Source organism: Echeneis naucrates, chromosome 23 (genome assembly GCF_900963305.1).
Source record: "Echeneis naucrates chromosome 23, fEcheNa1.1, whole genome shotgun sequence".
NCBI classification, from domain to species: domain Eukaryota; kingdom Metazoa; phylum Chordata; class Actinopteri; order Carangiformes; family Echeneidae; genus Echeneis; species Echeneis naucrates.
Window position 1 is genome coordinate 1187940 of NC_042533.1, and position 24096 is coordinate 1212035.

General features: G+C 42.7%; 2 protein-coding genes across 6 annotated transcripts; one reads left to right on the forward strand and one right to left on the reverse strand.

Moving 5' to 3' along the window:
- Positions 1-1485: 1485 nt before the first annotated feature.
- Positions 1486-20076, forward strand: LOC115036727 (carboxypeptidase M-like). Of its 4 annotated transcripts, none has more exons than XR_003840427.1 (18): positions 1486-1592; positions 2406-2582; positions 3778-3875; positions 8938-9110; positions 10120-10219; positions 10371-10476; positions 11358-11528; positions 11857-12009; positions 12103-12251; positions 12338-12536; positions 12987-16085; positions 16665-16683; positions 16855-16884; positions 16978-17054; positions 17415-17485; positions 17900-18103; positions 18389-18552; positions 18955-20076. XR_003840427.1 is itself a non-coding variant. In XM_029495045.1 (10 exons), the coding sequence occupies exons 2-10, from the start codon at positions 2420-2422 to the stop codon at positions 12644-12646; spliced, it is 1422 nt and encodes a 473-aa protein (XP_029350905.1). In that variant the 5' UTR covers positions 1486-1592; positions 2406-2419; the 3' UTR covers positions 12647-12959. The 4 variants fall into 4 exon arrangements, 1 of the variants encoding a protein (XP_029350905.1); XR_003840426.1 differs by having other exon boundaries at positions 18282-18552; positions 18955-20075; XR_003840425.1 differs by having other exon boundaries at positions 17900-18552; positions 18955-20075.
- On the reverse strand, positions 18722-24031 carry dclre1c (DNA cross-link repair 1C, PSO2 homolog (S. cerevisiae)). 2 transcript variants are annotated; one of them, XM_029495043.1, is made up of 15 exons: positions 23840-24031; positions 23653-23704; positions 23032-23116; positions 22802-22861; positions 22626-22681; positions 22240-22341; positions 22071-22143; positions 21683-21823; positions 21328-21429; positions 21100-21236; positions 20972-21026; positions 20690-20778; positions 20382-20479; positions 20148-20228; positions 18722-19954 (listed from the first exon to the last, which is right to left on the reverse strand). In XM_029495043.1, the coding sequence occupies exons 1-15, from the start codon at positions 23946-23948 to the stop codon at positions 19278-19280; spliced, it is 1917 nt and encodes a 638-aa protein (XP_029350903.1). In that variant the 5' UTR covers positions 23949-24031; the 3' UTR covers positions 18722-19277. The 2 variants fall into 2 exon arrangements, with proteins under 2 accessions (XP_029350903.1, XP_029350902.1); XM_029495042.1 differs by lacking the exon at positions 23653-23704.
- Between the last annotated feature and the right edge of the window lie 65 nt (positions 24032-24096).

The following is a 24096-nucleotide window of genomic DNA, read 5'->3' on the forward strand; positions in this document are numbered from 1 at the left end:
GTTTTTATGTCTCAGCATGTTTCCATGAAGAGTTCATCTTCTGCATAGTTTTGTACAAAGGAAGATTTTTTTTTCAAGCTTTTCCTCCCCCACTTGAACTGCGGGGCAATATATCAATATATATAAATAAAAAAAAGCTTTCATCCTTTTCTGGTTGAAAGGCGGTTTTAAAAGGTTGAACCTGGAACTTCATGATGAACCAAAGTGAGATCAGAAAGGACTCGTGGAGCTTTGAAAGACGCCGCAGCCTCCTCAACGTCTTTAAGGATCCCTCTCAGAAGACGACTATAATTTCCTTGAAGACAAAAACAACTTTAAAGCGTCTAAATTCCTTCTGGGACTCTTACAACCTCCAAAGAGACGCCATCCACTCAGAAAATTAAATCCCTTCTGACTTCTTCAGATGTCCTGTCTTCTGAGTGAAAAACAGAACCTGAGGACTCTGAAACCTGTTGATCTTTTTCAGCACCAATAGAAGTCAATAATGAGGTTTCATCTCTCTGCTGTCCATCAACACAACATTTTCTACACAGTGAAGGAAAATACAAATCTATTCATATTCATTTCCTTCAGTTTGGTTGTAGATTAGAGCTGCAGCCAGAAGATGGCGATAAAAAAACACAAACCCAAACTGGAGCTTCCTGTTTAGTTTTAAAACAGGCAGCAAAAATAAATGAATAAATCAAAAAAATTTTTAGCAGTTTAAAGACATAAAATGTTTAATAATATGGAGGCGTGAGACGAGCTAGATTTACTACACAGACATATAACCAATATATGATTAGATAAATAAAGATATGAGCTGAAAATATATTCATACAAATAAATAATTTGTCATTCACAGTAAATGACAGAATGATACTTCAACACATGTTTAACAGAACAATAACACTTAAAATATGACAGAAGTGTCATTGTTGATATATTCTGCTGCATTTCTATTTGTCTTGTGTGACTTTTGTTGTCCACACAAACGTTGTCTTTTTTTTTTTTTTTTTTGAAAATGCCACCAAAGTGTTTTATGAAGATAAATATGCAGATAAAGTCCAGACTTGGTGGATAAAACACCACAGAGAAGGTTTCACTGCTGATCCTGGTTCTAACCGGAGGACTCCAACAACCTTCCTCAGATTCTACAGTTTCTTCAGCTCTGCTTTAGCTTGAAGGATCCAGAAGGCTTCAGGAGGACCAACAACACAAACCCACTGAGGCCTGTCAGCAGAGTCCCGTCACATCATCTCTGGATCATCTCATCAGTAATAATGTTCATCAGTGACAAAAATGAACTAAAACACACATTTGTTCAGAAGAAGGGCCTTTTCTGTCTAAACTGAATGAATCATCACTTTGTTTCATTCACAAACCTGTTGAGTGTGCGTCCAACACACACACACACACACACACACACTCCTAAGCTCCGCCCCTCTCGCAGACAGACAGGGAGGCCGGCTGATGAATAAGTAACATTCATTGAGAGAAGCGACAGACAGACCGACAGACAGACCGGCTCCTCCTCACCGGGACTCTCTGCTCTGTCCGGCCGGTGTTTGGCCGCCTTCGATCGGATCCTCTTCAGCCTCGGAGCCGGACAGGTAAGACCTCTGAGATCCGGACTGATTGGGCTGATTATCGATCCGGTATCAGCCCATCTGGACCGATGTGTGTGTGTGTGTGTGTAGATTTATTATAGTGGCTCTTTTATTGTTTATAGTTTGTGTAAAATGGCCTCATTTGTTAATAATTGTACTATTTAACTGTTAAACCACCTGAACTTGTTAAATAATAAAACAACTTAACCAAACTGGACTTCATAGCAGGAGGAACATTTAAAGGTCTTTTTTCGTTCATATTTTTTGTTTTTGCTCTGACAGTGTAGCCAAATTAGCATCTTTAGCTGTGTTGAAGACACTGATTCGAAAAAGGCAGGTTTATTTTATTCATCACAACTTTTCTACTTCTTATATTAGCCTGCTGAGGAGGAGGAAATGTGCTGATCAGAAGTTCTCAGCAGATGTTCAATCAAGTTTCTGCTCCAGTTCAAACTATAATTTTGTGACAGTGACCTGCAATTCAGCTGAATTTAAAAGAAATCAGCCAACAAAAATAAAATATGAGTGTTGATTCAACAAAAACGTGAAATGAGATCCACCAAAAAAGAAATAAGAGGAGTTGGTTGGAACTAAAGGCTCAGCCTGGTTCAGATTTATTAAAACCAACAGCTTCTGAAGGAGCGACTGTAGTTCCAGAGAAAATAATAGATCCAGTTTGGAAGCTAAAACGTTGTGAGGCTGCAGAAGACTTTCTGAATCCACTGACAGTTACACTTCCTGTAAATTAGGATTATTAATCTGTTTTTGTAAAATCATCTGACGTGATGTCAATCTTTCTTTGGTCTCCTCCGGCAGGTCAAACCGCAGTGATGTCATCACTCTTCCTGCTCCTCGCCGTCCTCATTGCCGGCCCCGCCTCGATGCTGGAGTTTCGTTACCACAGCAACAGCGAGATGGAGCAGTACCTTCTCCAGATCAACGCCTCCAACCCTGAGGTCACACACCTGTACAGCATCGGCCAATCCGTCAAAGGTAACGTTTTGTAAAAACACACTCATATGTAACTTAGTTGTATTGAAGTCTATGGGAAAACAGGCCTCCTTCTACCTCCATTGAGTGGCTCAGTAAATGTTTTCCTAACAAGTCTCACACAAATGAGCTCTAAGTTTCCAGATCACAGAGCAACAGGTGACTGAACCACATTCTTCCAGTTAAACTTTAATTCCTAATGATCAATAATTATACATTTTCAAATGAAGCCGCATGTGAGACGTCAGATGTAGTTTCCGGTTTTCAGTTGATGCTCAGGTGGGAAAGTTGTGTCTTTGTTTTGCTTCCTTGTTCCATGTCGAACCGTAACGGTCCAATCAGGAAGATTTCTGAAGAAAAGGATTCTGGGACACAGGATGCCCCACATTTCCAAATAGTTTTTACTCTTCTGCAGCTGAAGCCTTTTAATTTGAATAGATTAAGGGAAGGCAAATTACACACAAATAAAGTTGGAGTCACTATAGCAACCGTGATAGATGATAGTGTGTCTGCTGGTGTGTGATCATATGACAGGACACTAACTGAGGTAAATTTAAACTGGGGCGCCTTAATCTGTCTAATCACACACACACACAGCTAATCTAAATTAATCTAGGACACCAGCTGGCCTGTGTCCAAAGTGTGTGTGTTGACTTGTGTGTCAGCAGCTACTTGGTGTTCTCATGTTGCTGTGAGTCTTTCATAGTTGACGGTAGTTTACTGCAGTGTGTGTGTGTGTGTTACAGACTTGTTGGGTCTTGTACAGCGCCGTCCGCTCACCTGCACCCCCATCACAGTTTACCTGGAGTCACAATGTTTCCTCCATAATAAAAGGCCAGCTCTGAAAAAAATCAGACCTTCATAGTAAAATAACGTTTCAGGAAAATCGTAATGGTGGAGAGCTTTAACTTTCCACCTGCAACATCATCACTCCAAAACCAAATGAGCTGTGACAGAAGCCAAACCACGGAGGCCATCGGTCTAACTGTGGCTTCATCTGACGTCAAACACCTTCACCGTACACACAGTCATTTTACCCATGATTCATAGAGGGGACGGCGTCATGGTCTGCTTCCCTCTGCAGGTTCAGCATCAGTGGAGGTGAAGAAATCAGCTGAGAGGCTCAGTGCAGCAACCAGGTGAAACTTTTCAGTGAAATAAAATGTAAATGTGCTGAATGTTTGTCTCCGTCTGTCAGGACAGCAGCTGTGGGTGTTGGCCCTCGGCCTCAGTCCGCGGCGTCACACCGTTGGCATCCCAGAGTTCAAATATGTGGCTAACATGCATGGAAACGAGGTGAGACACACACACACACACACTGAACCCTTCCCTGTTGACAGGAAGCAGGAATAAAGGGAGACTAAAGAGATCAACATAAGCCTTTCACAGTCAGACACACTCCGTCCATACTTCTGTCCTTAGACAACAAACTGAGTGTGTGTTATCCAAGAATCAGTGAGTCAACATTGAAACAATATCATAACAAACTTATAGTTTAATGAACTGAATAGAAAAAAGGAGCTGCAGTCTCTGTTAAACGTGATCGTCTGATCGCCACGCCTGCAAAACCAAACTGTCCGATGTTTGTTCTGCTCCACATGAGCACATTTTATGATGCTAACACACTGAGGTGACATCATGAAGCTCCGTCTCGACACGATGCGACCATGCTGGATCTCACATCATTTGTTTTGGTTTATTTCTCTAAAATGTCTCAGGCATATTTATCAGAAACCGAAGTAGAACTCGTCACCTTTGTGCTATGTTCCGGTGTGATAGATCTGATTTTGCAGTTTGGCTTGAAAAAATAAGTGGCAAACTTAAAATCTGTCAATTCTTTAGATCAGGTGACACAGCTCTGACACACTGACCCGTTCATTAGAAAGACAATTTCCCTGACATCAAATGTCCTCAATAATCTGTTTTGAATAAATAAACCTGATGTATGCGGCAGCGGGGTTCTAACGGTGCAGACGACGTTCGGTGCCACCTTTCTGGACTCGTCACTTCCTGTCAGCAAGTGAAGCGGCACAAAATCCCGACAGCAGCTTTATGAAGACGTTAACCAGCACGAGGCTAAACATTTCAGGCTGGTCAGGATTTATTCTGACGGTCAGCAGATTCTGCAGCAGCCAGGTTATCATCGTGGGAAGATCAGTGATGAAACTGCTCAGCAAAAGAAAGTTTAAAAGCCGTAAAATTAAAAAAAAAATAATAATTTACCAGACAGAAAAATAAAGTCAATCAATAACATCTTCATGGCTGTGGATGAATCTCAGTGTGGAAAAGTGGAAAGGAAACTCTGAAGGACCTCTGACCAGCATCTGGTTGCCACGGTTACGGCCAACGCTTGATCACACTGCATGTGTGTGAAAGTCATGGAAATGTCCTTAAATAGACAAGTCACGGCTGAACACACACACACACACACACACACACACACAGTCACTAAACAGAGTCAGTGGAGTGTGTCGGTTCTGAGGAAACTTCCAGAAAAAGGTCTTTTCACTGCGTACACACTCACACACAGAGTGGGAAAAGTTGTCTGTTGTGTGTGTGCATTTGGTTCCCAGAAAAACTGACTTTATTTTGTGCGACAGTAACAACTGACTCCATCACCTTGTTCGTGCTGAGCAACAATAACAGAGCTGAAGGAAAGATTGTGAAGAACCTCATCAGATATCCAAAAATAATAAGATTTGATGTCTTCAAGAATTATATGTAAACAAATCACATTAGCTAAAATTACTCTAAACTCCTTTTTTAATTAAAGTAATAAATTATACCAAGTTTTCTGAAAGTGATGCATATCTAATTAATTAGCAATATAAAGTTAGCCTAATTATCTAATTAGTGTTGAGTAAATTAAATCTCATAGATGTTTGTCCTCTCGGAGGATGAACTTGACGGATTTTAGCGTTTCCCTCATTTTATTTTTGTTATTTAAGCAACACCAGCGACTGAAAGTTTTCTTATCTTCGAAAATGCCACCTGGATATGACATTTGTATCCCGGTGGACTGATTATACATCAGCATGTCAGGTGGTCACATTTGGCTGAGGTGTTAAAGATGCTTGTTCTCAGTTTTAACGTACGTATAACGTATAACGTTCTTAAATCCGTCCTTCGGTGGGAAACTATGTTGTTTGGTCTAACTTTGGATACAGGAAGTGAAGAGCATCCACTTCTGGTGGAGGGGCAGGGAGGCCTGACGAGCGAGGATATGTCTGTCGTCAGCAACAGAGCAAAAACACCAACGCTAACGCTAACGCTAACCCTAACCCTTTTAATCTCAGAGACAGAGCTCACTTCTCTCAGTAATTAACCTGTGGCTCTTCCTGTAGCTTCAAAAACAGTAACATCCCCACAACAATCAGCTGCTGTGGAGGAACACTAGAGATCATTTAATGTCCTCAGCTGGACAGACTTCTGGAGGTGGATATTTACAGGAGCTAATCAGAAGGTGCAGTCGTAGTTCCAACAGAGTTCAGATGAAATCAATCAGAATTTATAAATCTAAGATTAAGGACGTAATCAAAAAGCCTGGATACGAGCGTTACATCTTTCAACAGCTATTCTCACGTCGCAGAAGTTCATTTTATATCACATAACCCGCAGCTCTTCTTTCTTCAGGTCAGAATTATAATCCTGATAAATGACGTGCACTGACACTGAGACTAAACTCATCTGAAAAACGTTTACTCTAGTTTGAGCGCAGTCGAACAACCCAACAACTGTGGAAGCTGAAAGGAGAAGTGTGTAACCAAGCGACAAAAGGAAAACTAGCCGTGTCACAACGTGGACCGACTTATCTGCTCACAGCATCAGTCTGGTTTCCTAGAACTGACTGTGTGGGTCCAGTTGTGTGTTTGTTTGTGTGTGGGCGGAGGGGAAATGAGGGAGAGCCGGGTTTCCTGTGTTTTCCAAGGACACTCCGGACCGTCCGCACACTCCCTGCTGAGATCCTTTGATGACATCATCGGCGGTCATCTGCTAATGGACGACAGCGTAAACAGCAGCCGCTTTCAAGCTTGTTGAAACTCAGGGGAGCCTGATCAGTTTCCACGGCAACAACCACATGTTGGTTTAGAGCCAGAGGCAATGTGATGACCATCAGGGGGCGACTGGCTAAAATAAGAAGTCAGGTTGTGTTGAAGTCTATGGGAAATCGTCCCTCCTCCTCCCTTATACTGCAGTCTATGGGAAAACGTCCCTCCTCCTCCCTTATACTGAAGTCTATGGGAAAACGTCCCTCCTCCTCCCTTATACTGAAGTCTATGGGAAAACGTCCCTCCTCCTCCTGAGCAAACGTTTTCCTGAGTTTCTGGTCTCACTCTGAAATACAGTATGATGTTCATTTTTTAAATGAAGCTCCATTTAGAGTAAATATGGCCCCTCATGGTTTCAAAAAAGTAAGATGGTTGACATTTAGCCCACTAACGTAGCGAGTGCCAGGGTAGGGCTTGGTTTGGCTACAGCCCCATTGAGGATTATTAGCTCTACTGTTAGCCCTATTGTTAGCTCTACCATTAGCCTACTGTTAGCTCTACCATTAGCTCTACTGTTAGCCCTATTGTTAGCTCTACCATTAGCCTATTGTTAGCTCTACCATTAGCCTACTGTTAGCTCTATTGATAGCTCTACCATTAGCCTACTGTTAGCTCTATTGATAGCTCTATTGTTAGCTCTACCATTAGCCTACTGTTAGCCCTATTGTTAGCTCTACCATTAGCCTACTGTTAGCTCTATTGATAGCTCTACCATTAGCCTACTGTTGGCTCTATTGATAGCTCTAGTGTTAGCTCTACCGTTAGCCTAATGTTAGCTCTACCATTAGCCTGCCGTTAGCCTACTGTTAGCTCTACTGTTAGCTCTACCGTAAAACAACCAAGAAAAGTGCGCCACGCGATGACGTCATCCAGGCAGCTGTCACTGATCTGGGTTCTGGAAGAGTCGGCCTCAGACCGTCAGTGCTGACGTCACTCATTTGAGCGCGCTTTTCGCGTGTGCTCGCCACAGACGCGTTTGTTTGACCGCAGGAGCTAGCTGGCTGCAGCAGCTAGCCTTAGCGGCTAACAGTCGGGTCAGTCCGCCGTTTTTAAACGTCGTCGGGCGGAACGACAGATGGCGGGTGAGTGTTAAAATAGTTTTTATTGTTTTGGAAAACTTTGCTGACTTGGTTTTCGTGCGTTGCCCGTTTATCGCTGTGCCTCGCTGCGGTCTTGTTGCATAATTAGCATGTTAAAATTGTTGGTGTGTTTGGACTCTTGGCTGCTGTTTGGAAGAATATAAGACTTTAGGACAACCGGAGAAAATGAGCGGTGATGAGTTTGTGATAAGTTTGCCTTATCTGCTGTATTTTCACTCCGATCCACCAGCTGTGATGTTAACTTGACCATAAACGTGTGTGTTGTTTTTTTTGTGTGTTTGTGTCTGTGTTAGTGTTAGTGTTTGTTTATGTTAGTGTGTGTGTGGGTGTGTGTCTGTGTGTGTGTTTCTAGCTGTGGAAGGTGTTTTATTGAAGATATATGCCTTGTTCTAGAACTTCTGGAACTTTGTGATGTCACAAAAAAAAAAAAAAAAAAAAAAATGCCCACTGGCCTTAGCCACGCCCCCAATTGTGTTGGTACATTCAGTGTTTTTGTCGTTGTCGTCGTTTATCCACCTGAGTTTTCCTTTAAGTACATTCAGGTGTGTTTTCTGTGCGCAGCCAGGAGAGTAAGATACTTAAAATGAATGATGGAGGAAGACAAAATGATGGCCGGAGGCAGAGCCAGTCCTAACGTGTGTTTTTGTACGCGCTCGCGCACACACACCTTTTCATGCTTCCCACCCTTCTCGTTTTCTCCCTCCTGAGACTGTCATTCATTCCCAAAGTTTTCCTTTCATCCAGTCTCCCACCTGCAGAAAACTGCCCCTGACTCGCTGACTCACCCCCATGACTTCACCTGCCTCCCCCGCTTTTTCCACCTGGAATGAACATCCAGCGGAAATATCATGCCATAAAAAGAAAGATGTTTGCTAGAAGTCTGAAGGAAGTTTAGTGATGACGCGCTTCCTTCAACTTTTTATCCAAACTGATCTCTGCTTTCTTAAATCTGTACTAATTGAATAATATTTGTGTGTTTATTTTTACTGAGCCTATTTCTGTCTGTCATTTTGTTGTTTGTTTCTGTGGCGTGGTGTCATTGTGTGTACTGTTGTACTGCTGTTTTTATGAGCATCAACACAATTTCGTTGCAGTATCGCACAATGCCAAACCTTCTGACGTCCTTGTGTGACTCATCTCATGGGTGAATTCACACAATGGCATGTTGGTGAAGATGATGACGGTGGTCACAAATGAACGTTTGTGCAGGTTCTCGGCAGAGTGCTGCTGCTCCAGCTGATCAATGACCTGGTGCGTGGTTACCGCGACAACGAGACGTGGTCGTTGCAGTTGCTGAACAGCACCCGCATCCACATCCTGCCGACGATGAATCCTGATGGCTTCGACGAAGCGGGAACGCACTGCCAGTACAGCCAGGGCAGGTACAGACACACACAGGTCTGGGCACATTACAGATGTTTCCTTCAGGAGCTCATGGAGTCAAAAACCGAACAGTAATGGAAACATGAAGTTAAACGTTGTGTTTATATTATCTTTAAAGTTTCTGCCACAGTTCATGGCAGCTGCCTCAAACGGCTGCGCATGTTTGTGTCTCACTGAATGTCAAAACAAGATGTAAAGACTTTAGGCTGACGTGTTTGTTGACTACAGACTAAACTATTCGACGCTTCAACGCCCAAAGCACTGAGATAAGCAGGACAGCAGACACACTCTAGATGTTTATCACACACACACACAGATTAACACACAGTTTGTGATACAGGAATTCTTGTGGGGACACACACAGTATCTGTGAGTGTGTGCTCCAGGTTTTACTAAATTTATGTGCGTATATATTTTCTTCAAAGGAATTCATCTGCTTTTGGGGACAAAAATGAGATAATAATGTATAATTAAAGATTAAAGTGTAGATGGGATTAAGGACTCAGGAAAGGATTAACTATCCAGGAAATGAATGTGGGTGTCTGGTCCATGTGAGTCCTCTGTGGCTCTCAGTGTCCAGAGCTATTGTGTAAATAAAGCTGCATAGAGGATTGTGGGAATTTAATAGAAGTGCCTTGCTCGAGGGAGCCTGGCAGCAGTAGCTGCTGTGCGTGCAGGATGATTTTTTTTGCATGCACAAATAATTTTTTCAGCGTATTACCGCCACACTTTCAAAGATCTGTGTTTGGAAATTTCTTTTTTGTTTGTCCAACAAAAAGCCCAAAATTTAAAAAAAAAAAAAAAAAAGAAAGGAAAAAATTCTCAATTGTACAAAAGCAGCAAAGTCTCACAGATGACAAATCCAGAACCAGGCAATATTTTTTGAGGACTTTCAGAACTCAGGAGTCACTTAACAACTTCCTGTTGTGTTGTCGATTGGGTCCCTGGAGTCAGTCTGTTCTGTGCCACACAATCCTGCGTTTATATTTGTGTGTCTGTCTTTTTCAGGTTCAACTATAACGGCGTGGACCTGAACAGGAACTTCCCCGATGCTTTTGCTGGTTTACGAAGGCAACAGCAGCTGAGGGAGGAGAAGAGGGAGGCAGAGGTTTGTCAGCAGCACAGGGCGACTCCACTGGTTGTGTTGTGTTGAAGTCTATGTGAAAATGTCCCCCCTCCTCCCTGATTTATCAGCTCAGTTTATGGTCTCAGTCTCTAGTTTCACGTTTCACCCAAGTCCTGGATGTGATGTGTTACAGGTCCGGGCTGTGATTGGCTGGTTGAGGACAGAAAGTTTTGTCCTCTCAGCGAACCTTCATGGAGGAGCTCTGGTGGCCAGTTACCCTTATGACAACAGCAACAAAGGTAAACACACGTCTGTTGGACATGCAGACAAAGCCAGGTGGTCCACAACTGTCGCATGACAATGTTTGTGTGTGTAGATTTTTTTTTTTCCCCCCTCATGTGAACGAGACAACGACACGAAGCAGACTCCACATTTAGACTCAGACTCCGTCGAGCAGTGTCACATAAATATACAAGTTCAGTTGGGCAGTTTGGCCACACACTGCGATCTGAAGTCCACCGCAGTGACTTTTGGGACCCAGCTGTCCTGCTGAGGTCCACCTTCAGGTCTAACTCATCCTGAGTTCAGGCAAAACGATTTCTGAATATACTGCAATACATATGAGGAATTAGCTTAGCTTAGCATAGATGAAGAGAACACCCATGAAGTTTAAAACATATGAAAAAGCTGACATGAATTTACCAACAAGGAGGTTCACTCAGAAACCGCCAACTAATACAAATCACACACATTTTTGTTTAATTACAAATGCACTAAGTGGGTGATATGAAATATGAATGGATTCTAAATGTTTTTTTTGACGTTTATACTTTTGGTTAAATTGAGGCTGGATGTGATTGTGCCCCCTGCTGGTGGTTTTGGGTTCTGCTGTGCAGGTGAAGCAGGAAGTGCTGCTGGATTTACTTTATTTTTCAACAATATACTCAACAAAATCACTTTAGATTTATGCGGAGACATGAAGCTGATTCCATTTATTTAACTCCAGACTGCTCTTTTTACATTTTATCTTATTATTAAACGTGTTCCTCGTTGTTTTCATCCATGTGGTGAGTTATTTTCCATTGTGGCCAATTTTAAACATAACGTTCACATCTGCTATTTTCAAGACTCAGATTTGAGGAGCAGGAAGCTTAACGGTGTAACACGGATGTTTCTCCAGATAGCGAGCTGGTGGATGGAGCCAGTGTCACCCCCGACAACGACGTGTTTGTCCACCTGGCCCGGGTGTACTCCCACAGCCACGCCTCCATGCATCGGGGCGATCGCTGCGACGACAGCATGCCTTTCCTGGAGGGCATCACCAACGGATACCAGTGGTATCCTCTGAGTGGTCAGTACGTTGGAGCTTTTGGGCTTTTTAAAATCTCTTTGCTAATCCAACAGAGTGTATTTATTACCGAATGGGTTATTAAGGATTGCTTTCATATTTGTGTTTATTTGTTTCCTTTTACATCTATATTGACATTTATCTAAATATTACTTTATTTAAGTCAGCACTGTATTTATTATTGAATAAACTCTGGCAGACTGTTCGCAGTTGGAGGAGAATCAGTGAATTTCGATCTGCAGAGTGAAACATACTGACGAGGAGCTGCCTGCTGCAGAAACCTGATCCGTGCAACACAATCACCTGACGATAACGTGTGTGTCTGTTTCAGGCGGGATGCAGGACTATAACTATGTGTGGGCTCAGTGTTTGGAGCTGACTCTGGAAGTGTCCTGCTGTAAGTTTCCCCCGGTCAGGGAACTTCCTGCTCTGTGGGCCGACAACAAGAAGGCGCTGCTGGCCTTCATGCAGCAGGTCCACCTGGGTCAGTACCTGCCTGTCCTCCGGTCCCTGTCTTCACCCAGATCGACACTTGATGATCCCCTCATTCGATATACAAATATGTTTGTGTGTTCAGGGGTCAAAGGTCGTGTGTTTGATGCTTCTGGAGTGCCGGTGCAGAATGCGGTGGTGGAGGTCAAAGGTCGCAGGAACATGTGCCCGTTCAGAACAGACCAGCACGGTGAATACTACAGACTGCTGCTGCCGGGGAAGTACAGCTTCACGGTAAAAACAAATGCACGTATTGACACGACGCCCCCTGGTGGTCGTTTCCGTTCCCTCACGTGGCGTTTGATCTATGTGATTGACAGGTGACATACCCCGGTCATGAGGTTTTGACGGAGACACTTAACGTCCCCTACGGTCCAGACAACTACTCCGCCATGAAACACGACTTCCTGTTGAGACGCGTGTCGGCCGACCCGACCCAGTCCAACCTGCCCCATGCCAACCTGACCCCGGCCGACCCGACTCCAGCTGACCCGACTCCAGCCGACCCGACTCCCACATGTAAGCATTCCCTCCAGGCCGAGGCAGCGGGATCCGGCTCCAGGCCCACGTGGACCAGGTTCTGGATGGGGCTGTGGTTTGCAGTGGTGCTCCGATCTGTCACAGAGTGAAGCTTCCTGGTGGCTTGTAGTTTGCTTCCAGCTGAATGGGCCGCTGGAGTGTCTCAGGGCAACGCTGAACCCTCAACAACAAAACAAAAACAAACGGTCCGCTGCAGGTGTTCACACCAGAACTTGTTGCCAGTTCTTCTGCCCCAAAAGAAAATCCTCATTTGAGGGCAGGTCGGGGCTTAAAGCCCGTCATCTATCCATCATCACAAAACAGACGACAGAACGGCCTTTTTCACCTTCAAGAACATTTTTATTTCTCGCAACAGGAAAAGCACGAGTTTGTAAATATAAGTTAATCACAGCTGAATTTCAGTTGGGGGTTTTTTGTTTTTTTTTTCAGTCAGAGGAAGGTCTTGGAAATTTGATGCCCTTAAGTCCTTCAGTCTTCCTCTGATTTGGACTCTCAGGCAACGTCAGAAGTTCACGGCTGTGAAACTTTGCACAGATGTACTTCACCTCCATGAGTTGATTTACAGATTACAGCGATTTCAAAAGTAATTTTTTATTTTGCTCCGCCTTTCTCCGATCCCTCGAGCCTTCTGAGGATCTGGAAACCTCTCAAGAAGTAAAATCAACTACTGATCAATTAGAAAATAAATGTGTGGATTCTTGACCCAGGAGCCAAAAACAATTTGGTTTAAAGGAAAAGAGACAGAAAAAGGAATAACAGGATTCACAAGAATAAACAGGGTAGTTTTGTTTGTGCCCTCCTTCCGAAGCAGATGGTGACAGAAGGAAAACGTTCCTCTGGCGGGGCATTTTATCTTCACATACAAAAAACATCTTCCCTGCTGAGATGTTCACGGAGCGATGAGCTTCATTTAGTGTGGTGGAGCTGGACTGTAATTTTATATTATAGCCTGAAGGAGCACTTTAAAATTAGCACTTAGAAGGACTGAATGGTGTTTTTAGAAAAGGGGGGTATTTAAAGTCCAGGCTGGAAATGATAACAGCACATGATGTGAACTGAAGAGATCCTAACGTGTTACATTATTCCAGTCTGCCTATTTCACATTCATGTCCAGTGTCCACATGAGTAACAAAATAAGACATTATTTTATAAGCCACATTTCATTCTCACGCCTTATTTATGCACTTTACCACAAACACAAAGCTAAGTTTGTGTTTCGTCTGGTCCAACACAAACTCAACTGTTTCCTTGGTACAATTTAACTAAATATTTAATTGGAAGTTTACAGAAAAAATATAAAAATTAAAATTTATTTAATATTAAATCGGCAAATGGTGGGTGTACAATTCAAGTAAAGAAAATATATAAAAATATAACATCAACCAATCAATAATCAGGAAACAATACAGAATAAATTCATTTGAATTAAATTAAAATCATTAGAAGTAACTGAAAAGTAAAAAAAGTGCCACCTGGTGGCGACAGACGCACATCCACAAACATCAGGAGTTTTAATTCTAAAGAAAAAAATATGTTGAATTTCAAGTAAACCTGAATTTGAGTTTTAAAGGATCGGAAGCCAAAAAGGTTCTGAATCATTGATTTCATAAAGAAAACAGGATGACTGACTTTAATCAGCTCGTACAGTGAGGCCTTTTTTCATTTCTTTTTTTGGGGGGGGCAATGATCCGTTTTTTTGTTTTTTAATACTTTTGTACTGTTTGATTTGAAAGTCGTCTGTGCCAAGTTGAACCTACGGTGACTGCAGGCTTCAGTCACAACAACGATGTCGACCTCAGTGTTTTTCATTCATCACACTTTAAAACAACAGGGCGGACACAAAGAACTGTCGCTGCTCAGTCAGCCTGGATCTTGAAGGAAATGCAAAAACGCTGATGTCTGTCTGAAATTCCCTTTAATTGGACTTTGAGATGTTTTGTTTGTATGGAAGTCAAAAAACTAGAATATATTATTAAGAAGAAAAAATGAGGTTAGCTTTTACTTTTGTAAATAACATTAGCTCCACAGTGAAAACGGTGTAGAGATAAATATGACAATGCTGTCTCTGTTTTTAACAATGACCCAGATGGAAGGTTTCAGGTTTTAGTGTTTTAGTTTATATGAGACGCTAAAAGTAACAAGATCGTTTTTGTTTTTGTTTATTAAGGAAGATTTTAGAGCAGCAAGTCCCAGATTACATCAGGAGTTTAAAGTATAATAAAAGTCGTGCAGCAAGGACAATAAATCCGCCTTTTAAGATGAGTCGAGGTTTAAAGGAGCACAGAGAGCTGCTACGTTGTTTTTAGGCTCCATTTCTGAATACAGGCTGGACCTTTAACGTCTACCTTCATTTACCTCCTTGTGATTTTTAATTTATTTGGTTATTTATTTTTAAGGTTCTTCCTCCACTGCTCACCTTCTGTTGTTTTTTGTTTTTATCTTCATGATGAATCAGTACATCACCAGCGATTTGAGCGTTTCAAACTGTATTTGTCGCTCTCAGCTTATTGAAATACTTTCAGATGAAAAAGCCTCGGAGGTGTTATATCTTTAAAATACAGCTTGAGTCCAGACGTCATTTTCATTTCCTCTGAAAGTCACTTTGTGTTACCGTTTCATATAAGTGAGTGTGTGTCTGTGTTCATGTGTGGGTCATGTATGTGCGTGGGCAGCATGAGTCACTTTAAATGAGTGTTTCTTCTCCTTCACTGTCAGGCTGGAAACAGCCACACTCTTTTTATTACAGTGAAAAAATAATGAATGATCAAAATCATGTAAATTGTCTTGAAGGGATATTTTTGGTATTTTATCATAAATTTTCATTTTTATTTTTATTTTTTTTTGTGACATTAATAATGTTAATTGCCCTGATTGGGGGGTGGGCTGTTGTGTTTCATGTTTTACTGTATTAGAAAAAATTTGGGGGGTATTTGGTGTCACTAAACATTTGAACAGAAACAGAAAGGATTAAAGATATATATTATATTGTTATAATAGCTTTCACATAATTTGATGAAATTACAAAAAGAAAAATGTTGCCCTGAAAGAGTTGAAGCTTTATTTTTAACTTTAAATATTTGAGGCATTTGTGTTTGTCTGTTTTCCTCCAGGTGTGGTTCCACCTGTGCTGCACAAAGCGCCAATTAAATCGATTCCCACCGACTTTGATCTGCTTCCTTCAAACTGTGCAGAGATTTCAAACCCCGAGACGCAAACACACACACACACACACACACACACACACACTTTCCCTCCCTCTTCCTTTCAGTTTCCTCCCCCTTTTCCTTGGCATCATTTTAATCCTCTCTGTGCTGAGAGCGGCAGAGAAAGGATTCAGCGAAGGGGAGGAAGAGGGAAACTCGTTTCCATCCTTTTCATGTCCTTTCCCTTTTCCTCTCATTTGTTTGTGGGTTTTTTTTCCTGTCTCTTTCCCCTCTGAGGTTTTCAGAGTCATATGAGCGATGGGATGTGGAAATTCCTCACCAGCCACCACCACCAGCAGCAGCAGCAGCAGCAGCAGCACCGGAGGTAAGTATTAAATGTCATTACTCGCCTTTTGGCTCATCCAGGTTGTTTCAGGTCACTTTTTCTGTGCTGTAAATTTGTTTAGGTCTGGCATGTCACGTTTTTGAACATGTAAACTGCACAACTGACGATGACGAGGTGAAACATCAGTGTTGTTGCCGTTTTGCACTTTCTATCATTTTCACAAAGTTTTGAATGAGTTAAACTAAAAAAAAAAATACTTCAGAATAAACTGGGGGTTAAAAAGATTCTTCCAACTGTTCTGTATTTAGAAATCATATTATCAGTGGCACAAAATGCAGCTAAACAGTTAAAAAGATGCTCTGATTGAGCCAGTAGGAGAGGGCTGCTTCGTTGTGACATCACAAAGATCAGGAAGTCCTGACAGCTGGTTTTAAGGCTGTTTCTGAATATAGGCTGAACACATTTTTGATATTTTCAGTTTGCTGATCACATGGAGGTCGACCTTTGAACCTTCACACGACTCAGCTGTTAGAAGATAATATGTCAGGCTATTTTAACTGAATAAAATCAAAGGACATTTCATTTAACCGTTAAAACGTGATTGTTTTTTATCTTCAGGTCGCGCTGACAGAGAAATGTAAGTACGTTTCTCACACACACAGACACACACACGCACACACAAAAGACCATTTTCAAAACCATTTTAATATTAAACCTCATCAGTGTTTTTTGACCTTTCTCTGATGTTAACTTAGATCCAGGGAGGCTTTTAATGTCCCTTAATGTGTGTGTGTGTGTGTGTCCGCAGATCAAATGAGGCCGAGGACGACAAAAGGAAGTGAGTCACCGACTTTTGATTTTCAGAGCACACACACACACTGAATCGGTCTCTGTTGCAGATAATAATGTGTGTGTGTTTGTGTGACATCAGAAACTACGGCGGCGTTTATTTGGGTTTGCCTTCAGACCTGAGCACCATCCCTCAAGTCCAGATTGGACCGCTCAGAGGTAACACACTTTGACACGTCTGTTGTTCACACAACAAAAAGAGGCTCTTTTACCGAAGATTGTTGTTTCTCTGTTTCTTAGTTACCACAAACTGCATCAGTTTCCTGTGTGTGTATACGAGACATTAATACATATAACAGACACATACTCGGCCTCAGCTTCCTGTTGAATCTCTGAGGTCATAAGAGCATGGGAGAGAGAAGACACTGATCACTTCACACACTGATTGTGTTATTGTGCTTGTTTATGTTGTGACCCAAACGTGTCTGTGTGTGTGTCTGGATCTTATTTGTGCATTTAAGTGTATTTAATTAACTACACAATGTGCGTGTGTGTTAATGAAAGTGTTGTCCTCCACAGAGATCTGCAGAGACTCGGCGTCCCTCAGGAAGTCGCTGTAGGTGATCGGACTGATTTTAATGAAGAGCCAGGTCTGTGCATGTATCCGTGTGCTTTGTGTGTACAGACACACACTCCTCTTTGCCTTTTCATTAATGAGTGTCGTGATGGCACGTCAGCAGTTAAAGGGCCATACTGGTGTTCAGGGCCAATCAGACGCCTCCCTGATGACATCACACGGCAGATAGAAAGATAAATGTTTTCTAACACACTGCTGCACATAGAAGTCCGACATATTCACATTAAATATGTAAAATATTTAAAAGACACCACTGAGATGATTAAAACTACAAAATATCTTCTCATGAACGCTAACACTTGACCTTTAATCGCTTAATGATGGATGGAAATCAGTGAATGTTTTGATTATATCAGTTACATTAAACTGAGCTCGGTCTATTTCCTGGAATCACAGTTGTCGTCTTTCTCCCCCCTCTTCTGTGAAGTGACGGCTTCTGCAGCAGGTGGAAGAAGATGAAACGTCCCTCCGGTTGTCCGTCAGATCCTTGGTGGCTTCATCAGGAGTCCACAGAGGCTCAAATGTCAGAACAGCGGCAGCACCCGGAGGAGACAGTCGTCACCTCCCCCAGCTCTGCGAGGAGCCTCATTTCATGGAATCAGACGTCGACCTGAGCTTTCAGAAATCTGAGGTTTCTTGTTTTAGATGGCTTAAAGACTCTTCTGGGAGCTTCTCATTTCTCCTCTGGCTGCTGATAGTGAATCTCTCTCCAACAGTGAATATTGACGTGGACAGAAATTAATGGCTTACCCATTTTACAGGCTGAATGTGCTATCTACACATAGTTAAACGTCCTCTTGTTGTTACAGGTTAAATATTTAAATAGAAGAATTCCCTGAACAGTTTGGTGCTAATAAGAAGGGAAAAGATTCAGACAGTTGGAGGAAGACGACAGGTGACATTTTCTCACCTGTAGATGAAACCTTCTGACTCCTGGTTGGATCCTCCAGAGGACAAACAGAGAGCAGCTCCTGCTGTGAAATGACGTCAGCACAGCGTCGTCCCCGAAGAGCCTTCAAACACATCGGAGTTCAGGTGATGCAGGAAGGAAGCTGCTGCACGGCCAAGACGTCAGTAAAAGTATGTGTGACGCTGCAGAAACGAACTCAAGGGTTTACTAACCGACTCTGAAGTGAACGATGTCGATGTTTTATTGGATCACTCCAAAAACCACTTCTTAAATCCCCAACTCGATCTTCTCGTGGCGATCAGCCCCCCCCAAAATAAAACACCAGACCATTTGGAATGAAGAGTTTTAAATTAATTTAATTAATCCTTTTAGTCGTCAGTAAAAAGTGAAACTCATTAATGACCTAAACATTAAAAATGAAAAAAATCTCTCCAGTTGAAAATAAATAATTTGGACAAAAGTTGATTAAGTCGACATCAGTTCACAATGAGTGGAACAAACCACAAACTGAAAAAGAAGGAAATGTCAGTTGTGATGTGCAGTGCAGGTGCATTAATGTATATTGTACTCAGGTCCATGTGAAGTGGTTTGGAGGTTCAACAGAAGGAATGGAAGGTGCTACAGAGGCTCAGTGTGCGTTTTGTCACACACGTATAACAACATGGCAGCAAAACGGTGAGGTAACAAGACAGTCACTCTCCTGGTGAGGGCAGCTGCATTTCAGGTCCAGGTTCTGCATCGAACGTAGAAATGCTAACACACAATTCAGAAACGGAGCCTTAAAACCACCCGTCAGAACTTCCTGAACATTGTGATGTCACAACAAAGCAGTGCTCGCCCTCAGCCACGCCCCCAAAAGGCCAGCCCACCCTGGGGGCGCTGTGACTCGGCTCGTTCATCCAGAGCCCTGACTTCCTTTTCTGATGACCACTTCGTCTCCGGAGGCCAACTTCCTGTACAGGTGCAACAGTTCGTCGGGTTGTGGCGCCTTCGACTCCGGCGTGCAGGGGACGTCAAAGTCTGACGACGCCTGAGACTCAGACAGCTCCGATGGGACGATCGGACCAGCGTTTTCCTTCCGCTGAGACGCAGCACAGGGCTCGTCCCGTTCCCTCTGCTCCGATGGAAGGATCAGGGGGTCGGGTAAACAGGAGTCCATGTTCTGGGAGGAGTGATTGGACAGAGAGGCAGACAGCGTGAGGCTGAAGTTCTCGTCTTTGTGGGACATTTCTTCTTCTTCGCTGAACAGATCAGGCGTCTGGGAGCCGGTCATCCTGGCGGGGGAGGCGGTAGAGCAGCAGGACTGTGATTGGCTGGTCTGACTGCTGCTCAACATTTCCACAGTGAAGAAATCCTCCCATTTTGGAGCATTTGAAGTCTCTTTGCTCTCTGATGGTTTTGCGTCTCCTTTGCCCTCCTGCTCTTCCTCCTCCTCCTCCTCGTCATCCTCCTCCTCACCGTTGGACTCGGTGCAGTCGACGAAGTTGCGAGCGACAGACGAGGCGTCGCTGACTGTCAGAGGTAAAGACTCCTCCACGGACAGAGGGGGCGCCGTTCTCTCAGGACTTTTCTCTGTCAAACACATTAAAATGTAAAATAAAAAAGCCCTCTCGCCCTCAGCTGTATTTTGTCTCCAGCAAAAATTGAAGTGCAGCAGATAAACTGATATTTACATAAAGTGGAAACTTTCGAATTTTCTCCTGATTATCAGTATCAGCTAAAATAAAATAAAAACTTCTCTTTTCAGCTGCAAGTATTTATTCACCTTTGGTAACTTCGTTCTTCATTTTCTTCCTCACTGGTTCCAGGTCCAGCCCGTCAAACAGGTCGTCGTCACTTCCTGAGTCTGAGAGCAGAAAAAAAAAATCAGTTAGTCAAAAGCAGCAACACTCAGCTCTTAATCTGCCGCTGATGCAGCCTGTCCTTTATAATTCATGACCTGTAAACAAGTGTTACACATGTTGTGGAGAACACCTGCCACTGTGTGCGTTTGTGTTACCAGAAGTAGGTCGCTCCACTCTGCTGCGTTTGAGGACCCCAAGAGGTTTGTAAGTGAACGCCGCCCGATCAGACCGGTTCCTACACATCAGCTGCAGCCTGGTGGAACGTACACAACGTGGTCACACTCCTGAAACTCTGACATCCACAGTTAAAAGGACAATCACACCCTTCTTCACATCTACTTCAAATTAAAACTCCACAGCGGGAGAAAAACGGTCTAAAGGTAGATGTCAGAGGGCCCGGTTTGTTTTAAGGACTCCTTTGGATGTTTTCTAAAACATCTGGTCTGATTTAGTGACGACTCACATCTGTGTGACCTCTGCCATCGTCCTGCCGAGGGGGACGACACTGGGATAGATGTTCACGGGTTTAAGATACGACAGGAAGTCTTTCAGCTGAAAGTTAAGAGAGCGTGAGCGTCGACAAAACATTTAGAAGTAAATGAATATGCTCTGATGATGATTTAAACTTCCTTCCCTGTAAAACCAAGTTTAGTCCATCAGCAGCTGCAGCTTAGTTCAGATTGTGTCACCAAGGTTTTATGATGCAGACTGGAATCATTCATCAACCCAATGAAACCTGACTTACCTCAGAGTAGGAGGAGTGGAAGCTGAAACAGGCCCTGAAGGAACTGGCTCCGGTCCTGAGGAGACAAACCAGACGTGATTATTGATGAATCTGTCACGTGTTGTCAGACTGAGTGCAGCCGCGCTGACTTTATTATCACGCTGGTTTTCCTGGTTCTCTCTCCAAACCACATGGTGGACGGTTTGATGCTGATGATACGAAGAGGCGTCCCGTCAACCGCTGTGCAGCCGCACGGCAGCCTGTTGCCCTGGAGGAACTCCTCATCCTACACACACACACACACACACAATGAATAAGATGTTAAACATGTTATTAAAAAGCACTTTCAAATGAATAGTTGTGTGTGAAGTTGGCACCTTTGGGTGTCGACAGGCGTGAATCTGTGTGTTGCGGTCGGTCGTCACGTAGCTCAGGATCTCTGGCATCTTCTTGAACATCGCCAGATTCTTGACATGGATCTGCACACAGAATGTTAAAGTCTCAGTTCCTGTCTGCGGCCTCATACGGACTGACTTCCATTTCAGACTAACTTGGTTTCTGTCTGCTAGTTTAGATAAGTTTGATCTGTTTATTCATAAACACTAAAATATTTTGCCCTCTTTGTTGAACAAAGGAACAACATCTGCAACGTATGGCTTCATGTTCACTGCATATCTCCACGTCTGTTTCAAACCATTTCCTGTCAGTTAAAACGGTTCATGTTCACGTCACCTGTGTGTTGAACTCCTCCCCCAGGTTGGTAAACAGGTATTCATATCCATATGCAGCTTTGCAGTTGAGCCACACGACGTGATACGAACTCTGACTGATCCAGTTACCAATGAGCTCCAACATGCCGTTCAGACACACCTCCTACACACAGATACCCCAAATAAAGACAGACAGGACCAGGACAGCCTCATTAAAGGGGATTCTTGCTGCGGTTTACTGTCGTCTGTACGAAGTTCAGCTCTGTAATCATTTATATATTTCATGTTTCCAGATTATGCCTAATGTGTCTCATCTTTATGTATTCAATCATCAGACTGGAGGAACAAAATGTAATAACTACACTACAGAGTGTTGTTGTTGTGTTGGTTGTTGGATTTAAACAGCTCACCCGAGTTGGTATCTGATGGAAACGTGGATCATAGAAGGTGGAGTCCAGATACACACTCTGAATATCTTTAACCCTGTGATATGTAGAGCAGATGTCACGTCTTGGAAAATGGTAATGAAGATAATTTGACTTTTTAAAAAGTAGTTTTTTATGTTGATCGGAGACTGACCTGCTGCCAGAGTGGAGATGTTCTAGTCTAGACGCGTCTCCAACAGCCAACCTGAAGTCTCCTGTGTACAGCACGGTCCCCTGAGAACCTTCAAACAGGAACCTACACATAAACACACGCAACACTTCATGCTGCGGCATTTCCCTGGGACCAGTTAGCATTTGTATGCATCAGTGTGACGGAGGAGTGTCAGGATATTCAGTTCTCTATCATGTGCAGCATGAAAGCATTAAATTAAAGGAATAAGAAACAACTTTGCTGAAATAGTGAAATGATTATCGAAGTAGTTGTGGATAAATCTGTCCAAACATGACTTTAATTCTCCTCATTGTAGTGCTGCTTTGTCAGAAGCATGACAATTCAGCGTGTTCGATGCTTTAACTTACATGACAGAGCCGGGACAGTGGCCAGCAGGAAGCAACGTCACCACAATATCTTCTTTCTGTCACAAACAACAGACAAGATGGTTAAAAAAAATTGCAGCAGATGAAAAAAAAAAAAAGGGTATAATCTCCATCTACATATTTGTAATCCCAGCATGAGGGTGAGGATCAGACTTTACCTCTCCTGATGCTTCATCCACAAGGGAAATCTGAGTTGGGCTCTCCAGCTCCAGAGGAACCTGAACAAATTATGAATCAGGATGTTTATGGTTCTCCTGCTTTGGATTTCATCCATTACAGTCAAACATCAGATGCCAGAAAAATAAGAGAAACTCTTAATCAATACACACGATATGTTTTGATCACTTGAAATCAACTGAATGGTTTGACCAGCCCAGAGAACACTTACAATGTATTCCTCCCAGAAAGCGTACTTCGGATTGCTCAGCAGAAGCTCTTTGGTCACATAGGAGCAGTAAAGCCTGACTGTACGACTGAAGAAGAAGACAGGACAAACACTGTCAGCTTTCTGTTACAGCATCATTGTTCGTTCACTCACATGACAGCTTATTTCTCCATCTAGGCTTTGAGTCAAAGCTACAAACTAACTGACAATTTCTATTTTTTTTTACAAGTAGAATAAATTCACGTTGAATAAGATGTTTCTAAAATGTATATTTGTAATATTAGGAATTGTTTATGCGTATGAGGATTATTCTGCTGATGAACTTTAACTGTAGAATATATATATTTTTTTAATAGCATTTATGTTATTCATTTTGAATCACAATTGTGTTTTAAAATAAAACTTATGTATAAAATAAACCTCTTCTTTTCCATTTTCTATGGATTTCCTTGAACTGCGTACTTTACAGCCAAAACATTTTATTTTCTCCCTCGTTATTTCTTTGTCTTACCAAATCCATGTTTTTGGACACAACATGATCATTTTTATTACACATCTGCCTTTTGTCTTTGGTTTTTAAAAATGTTTTAGACAAACTACAGTTCTTCTCCAAACTGTCTTCACCTGAACTGAAGCTTCCTCTTCAGCAGAGGTCCCTTCAGTCCCTTCATGTGATCTGTGGATGATGACAACACTGAGTCATCTTAACAGGGAGTCTAAAAACTTAAATTAAATTAAATTAAATTAAATTAAAATGTGGACATGGAGGATTAGCACCAGCCTGGAGATGCTAGCTAGCTGCCCGACTCACCTTTGTGGCAGTGGGAGAGGAAATATGCCCGGGAATGAAGGTTCTCCCTGTCGAACCGGTCCAGAGACAGCGTCGGATATTCCTTCATTCGTCCCGCAAAGGAACTCATCCTGAAGCAGAACCTTCTTTAATCTGCCAGCTTTTGTTCTTAACGCAGAAAAGGAGACATTGTTAGCTTCCATCAGCTCGGTCCGTCCCGCCCATCGGGTTGAGCTTCTTCTTCGTCGCTTCTTTGTCCAACTGCAGGTTCCGCCACC

Bases quoted from the DNA above. Each gene is read 5' to 3' on its own strand.
- LOC115036727 (XM_029495045.1), top strand. From the start codon at position 2,420: ATGTCATCACTCTTCCTGCTCCTCGCCGTCCTCATTGCCGGCCCCGCC. The intron at 2,583-3,777 runs GTAACGTTTTGT...TCCGTCTGTCAG, and splicing joins CATCGGCCAATCCGTCAAAG to GACAGCAGCTGTGGGTGTTG. The intron at 3,876-8,937 runs GTGAGACACACA...ACGTTTGTGCAG, and splicing joins CTAACATGCATGGAAACGAG to GTTCTCGGCAGAGTGCTGCT.
- dclre1c (XM_029495042.1), bottom strand. From the start codon at position 24,021: ATGGAAGCTAACAATGTCTCCTTTTCTGCGTTAAGAACAAAAGCTGGC. The intron at 22,144-22,239 runs GTCAGTCTCCGA...TACATATCACAG, and splicing joins CATCTCCACTCTGGCAGCAG to GGTTAAAGATATTCAGAGTG. The intron at 20,229-20,381 runs GTAACACAAACG...TTCTGCTCTCAG, and splicing joins AGTGGAGCGACCTACTTCTG to ACTCAGGAAGTGACGACGAC.